The sequence below is a fragment of the Nicotiana sylvestris genome, chromosome 11, assembly GCF_000393655.2.
Source record: "Nicotiana sylvestris chromosome 11, ASM39365v2, whole genome shotgun sequence".
Classification (NCBI taxonomy): domain Eukaryota; kingdom Viridiplantae; phylum Streptophyta; class Magnoliopsida; order Solanales; family Solanaceae; genus Nicotiana; species Nicotiana sylvestris.
This window is the reverse complement of record NC_091067.1, coordinates 137834262-137838776: the sequence shown is the minus strand read 5'-3', so window position 1 is coordinate 137838776 and position 4515 is coordinate 137834262. Positions and strand designations below refer to the sequence as shown.

The window sequence follows — 4515 nt, the reverse complement described above, 5'->3', positions numbered from 1 at the left end:
TTCGCAGTGTGTGTTTCTGAGTATGGTTTGTCTAGATATTCTCCTTTCGCCAAACATTCTTTGATGTCGTGGAACTAAGGTTTTCCATCTGTTTCTTCTTCAACATGAGCATAGTAAGCCGGTTGATTATGGATCCTCACCAGGATGGGATCGATGAAATTCTTATCTGGATGTTGTATCATTGATGAGAAGGTGACCAGTGCGTCTTCGAACTCATTTTGAATTCTGGGCACATGTTTGAATTCTATCTTTGTGAATATCTTTATCAATTCCTGCACATAATACAAGTATGGTAGTATCTTGGTATTCTTCGTGGCCTATTCTCCTTGAACCTAATGTACCAGAAGATCCGAATCGCCAATTACCAGCAACTCTTGTATATTCATATCGATGGCCAAATTGAGCCCCATGATGCAAGATTCATATTCTGCCATATTGTTGGTGCACAGAAACCTAAGCTTCGCGGATACCAGGTAATGTTGACATGTTTCTGATACCAAAACTGCTCCAATGCCCACTCCTTTGAAGTTTGCAGCCCCATCGAAGAATATTCTCCAACCGTGATAGGCTTTAGCAATGTCCTCACCTACGAATGATACTTCTTTATTAGGAAAATACGTTTTTAATGGTTCGTATTCTCCTCCCACAGGATTTTCAGTAAGATGGTCTGCCAATGCTTGTCCGTTGACCGCCTTCTGAGTTACATAGATGAAATCGAACTCACTTAAAAATATCTGCCACCTGGCTAACTTCCCGGTTAGCATGGGCTTCTGAAAGATGTACTTTAGAAGGTCCATCCTAGATATGAGGTATATGGTATAGGCATAAAAGTAATGCCTTAATTTCTAAGTTGTCCAAGCCAAAACACAGCAAGTGCGTTCCAGCAGAGAGTATCGTGCTTCATAAGGTGTGAACTTCTTACTCAAGTAGTATATGGCTTGCTCCTTTCTTCCTGTCTCGTCATGTTGTCCCAAAACACATCCGAAATCTCCATCTAATAGGATATATAGAGTAGCAAAGGTCTTTAAGTTCTGGCGGGACTAGGACTGGCGGTGTAGATAGGTATTCCTTGATTTTGTCAAAAGCCTTCTGACAGTCTTGGGTCCAACTAGTTTTGGCATCCTTCCATATCATTGTGAAGATGGGTTCACATATTACTATGGTCTGTGCTATAAAGCGGCTGATATAGTTAAGACGTCCTAGGAAGCTCATCACGTCCTTTTTGCTCTTTGGTAGTGGTAACTCTTGGATAGCCTTAACTTTGGACGGGTCCAACTCGATTTCTCGGTGGATGATAATGAATCCCAACAACTTTCCTACAGGAACCTTAAATACACATTTTGCGGGGTTCAGTTTTAGATTGTACCTCCTTAGCCTGTCAAAGAACTTTCTCAAGTATGTTATGTGATCTACGGCCCTCTTAGATTTGACGATAACTTCGTTAACATACACCTCTATTTCCTTATGTATCATATCATGGAAGATGGTTGTCATGGCTCTCATGTAGGTAGCCCCAGCATTCTTTAGACCAAATGGAATTATTTTGTAGCAGTACACTCCCCACTGTGTAATGAAGGCTGTTTTCTCTACGTCTTCTTCGTCCACCCAGATCTGATGATAACCCGCAAATCAATCTACAAAGGATTAGAGTTCATTCTTGGCGCAATTGTCGATTATGATGTTTATATTTGGCAGTGGGAAATCATCCTTGGGACTTGCTCTGTTTAAATCCCGATAGTCAACATACATCCTGACTTTCCCATCTTTCTTCGAAACCGGTACAATGTTGGCTAACCAGGTTGGGTACTCAACTACCCTGATGACTTTGTCTTTGATCTGCTTAGTGACTTCCTCCTTGATTTTCAGTCTCATATCTGGTTTGAATTTTCTGAGTTTCTGCTTCACCAGCGGACACATTGGGTTGGTGGGCAACTTATAAGCCACTATGAATGTTCTTAGACCGGTCATGTCATCATATGACCACACAAATATATCCTCATATTCCTTCAGGAAACGAGTGTATTCTTCCTTCTCTGCCGGTGATAATTGAATCCTTATGCGGGTCTCTTTGACGGTTTTGAAATCTCCCAAATTGATTGCTTCGGCCTCATCCAGATTGGACTTAGATTTGTTCTCAAAATTCTCAACTTCTCTGACAACTTCCTCAGGTATTTCATCTTCTTATTCTGAGTCACCATACTTATATTGCATTGTCTCATTACATGTTATAGTCATCAGTTCATCAGGAAAAGTAATAATAACGTTGTAGAGGAAAAATATGAAAGATAATAATGAATAGTAAATAGCAATGCATTAATGAAATTTGAAAATATCCAAAACAGGTACGGCTTGATGACTCGAGCAATTATTTCGAAATAAAATGCGTCTCTAAAATAAAATACTGAAAATATCTTAAATTCCTAGAATGGCTATTAAAACAAGTCATGCTAATTGTCAAGCTACCCAGGAACTCGGTGGGCCCGAGATGGTGTGGCAGTCCAATTCTTTAGAACGATTCCCTTCTCCACAGTTTGAATGGTGAGCCCTTCTTCCTCCTCCTCCTCCTCAACTATCACACTGTAATCCATATCCTCGTCTTCTAGAAACAGGTCTCTTAGCCCAACCAAAGCTTCTTCCTCTGCAGATCCCCATATTGTATCGGCCTGGTGAAAAGTCTGACTCAGATGTGGCACTGGATGCTCGAGAGGGTAATAAGGACCACGCCATGGTGGCGACCAATCATTATATTCTTGCCAGGTGTATGGATATCCCAACCCGAAAGTTGTGTCGTGACGTTTCAACTATATCGGTTTGGTGATGCCCTAGAGTTTCTTCCCAATCCCTTTGACGAGTTCATACCCAGACCATGCCAGTATGCTTTCTATTTTGTTACTCCACCACTTGTCCTTCTCAATTGCGTTGACATGTTCAATGTGGTGATAAGTTTCTCCACCCAGCCTTCTTCTATTCTTGATAACCGGGATAGTTTGACTGGTGTAAATGGGGTTACTTCCATCTCCGTGAATGATTACCTCCTGATGGTTCCATTCGAACTTCACAGCCTGATGTAGCGTGGAAGCCACAACCCCAGTGGCATGTATCCAAGGTCATACTAATAGAAAACTGTATGTAGTTGATATGTTTAGCACTTGGAACTCGATATCGAACCAAGTTAGTCCCATCTGCAGACAAAGGTTAATCTCTCCAATTGTGGCCCTTTGAAATCCATCAAATGCTTTCACGTTCATACTCCTTGCTAGTATCTCATGGAAATCTTTGCCCAACCTTTTTAGAGTAATCAATGGGAAAATGTTGAGGCGTGAACCCCCATCTATTAAGACCCTGGCGATGAATTTGTCCTCGAACTGTTTTGTGATATGTAATGCCCTATTGTGACTTAACCCTTCAGGTGGTAGTTCATCTTCGTGGAAGGTGATCTTGTGACTCTCCAGTACCTGCCCTACCATATTGGCCATTTCTCTACTGGTGATATTGTTGGGCACATAAGCTTCATTTAATACCTTTATCAGAGCACTCTTATGCACCTCCGAATTTTGCAATAGTGACAGAATAGATATCTAGGCGGGAGTCTTGTTTAAATGATTATTCTCTTACATGTACTTTTCTCCAAAGATCGTTTGGTCCAGTTTTAATGACAGGTTGTTTGGTAGCAGCCTCTTTGCTTGAACCTCCCAAATTTTTGGGTGTGTAGATCCTTCCAGTTCTGGTCATCCCTTGTGCGGCATCAGATTCTTCCATCTTTGTTTTTCCCTTTCGCCTAGCTTCGGCAATGTAATCCCAAGGTATAACATTGGACTTGAAAATAGGTGTGGTTGCTACTGTCACAGTTTGAAAAGTAGCATACTCGCGAAAAGTCTCAGTTGGCTTCTTCTTTACGTTCTGGATATATAAGACATCTGGTGCATTCTCCGTATTAAACCTGAACCGATCAATAATGTCTGATGCCATGCTCACCCAATTAGCCCATTTCTTAGGATTCTGGCTTATGTACCAGGACATAGCATCTCCAGTAAGACTTCTCATGAAGAGCTTCATTCGAATCCTTTCATATTTTTTGACCCCCACGAGCTTGTCACAATAAGTTCTCAGATGAACCTTGGGATCACCCATTCCGTCAAACATTTCAAACTTGGGAGGTTTGTAACCCTCCGACAGTTCCACATCTGGTTGTATGCACAAATCCTCATAGTTCAGACCTTCTATCCCTTTACCTCCTTCAACACCCTGAACTCGACTTGTCAACTTCTTAAGCTCCTCGGCCATGTTTTTGATAAGTAAGTCCTTTTCAGCGGATTCTGGTGTATATGAGTGAGGTAGGGTCTCCACGTATATAGGATTGTTTTGGTGGGTGCTAGGGATTTGGGTGTAGTGGTGATCGTTGGTTGAGTTTTTAAGATCGGGAATAGGTTGTGGTGTGTTCTGAGGAGTGTGATAGGTAGTGGTTTATGGGTACTGGGTTGGTTAATGATGGTGTTGTGGAGGAGTTGGTACCGG

The 4515-nt window shown here is 41.7% G+C and overlaps 2 protein-coding genes across 2 annotated transcripts; both read right to left on the bottom strand.

The window, feature by feature from the left end:
• Nucleotides 1-332: 332 nt before the first annotated feature.
• Nucleotides 333-797, bottom strand: LOC138881719 (uncharacterized). The gene has a single exon (XM_070161968.1). It carries the CDS (start codon nt 795-797, stop codon nt 333-335), a length of 465 nt encoding a protein of 154 aa, XP_070018069.1.
• A 163-nt stretch (nt 798-960) lies between these two features.
• LOC138881718 (uncharacterized) lies at nt 961-3476 on the bottom strand. Its single transcript, XM_070161967.1, has 4 exons — nt 3150-3476; nt 2514-2663; nt 1816-2163; nt 961-1611 (listed from the first exon to the last, which is right to left on the bottom strand). Exons 1-4 carry the CDS (start codon nt 3474-3476, stop codon nt 961-963), a joined length of 1476 nt encoding a protein of 491 aa, XP_070018068.1.
• Nucleotides 3477-4515: the final 1039 nt, after the last annotated feature.

Excerpts from the sequence above, each read along its gene's own strand:
- LOC138881718 (XM_070161967.1), bottom strand. The coding sequence starts at position 3,476 with ATGGCCAATATGGTAGGGCAGGTACTGGAGAGTCACAAGATCACCTTC. Across the intron at positions 2,664-3,149 it reads GGTTCGATATCGAGTTCCAA|GCCGATACAATATGGGGATC; the intron begins GTGCTAAACATA and ends ACTTTTCACCAG. Across the intron at positions 2,164-2,513 it reads AAACTGTGGAGAAGGGAATC|GAAGTTGTCAGAGAAGTTGA; the intron begins GTTCTAAAGAAT and ends GAAATACCTGAG.
- LOC138881719 (XM_070161968.1), bottom strand. The coding sequence starts at position 797 with ATGGACCTTCTAAAGTACATCTTTCAGAAGCCCATGCTAACCGGGAAG.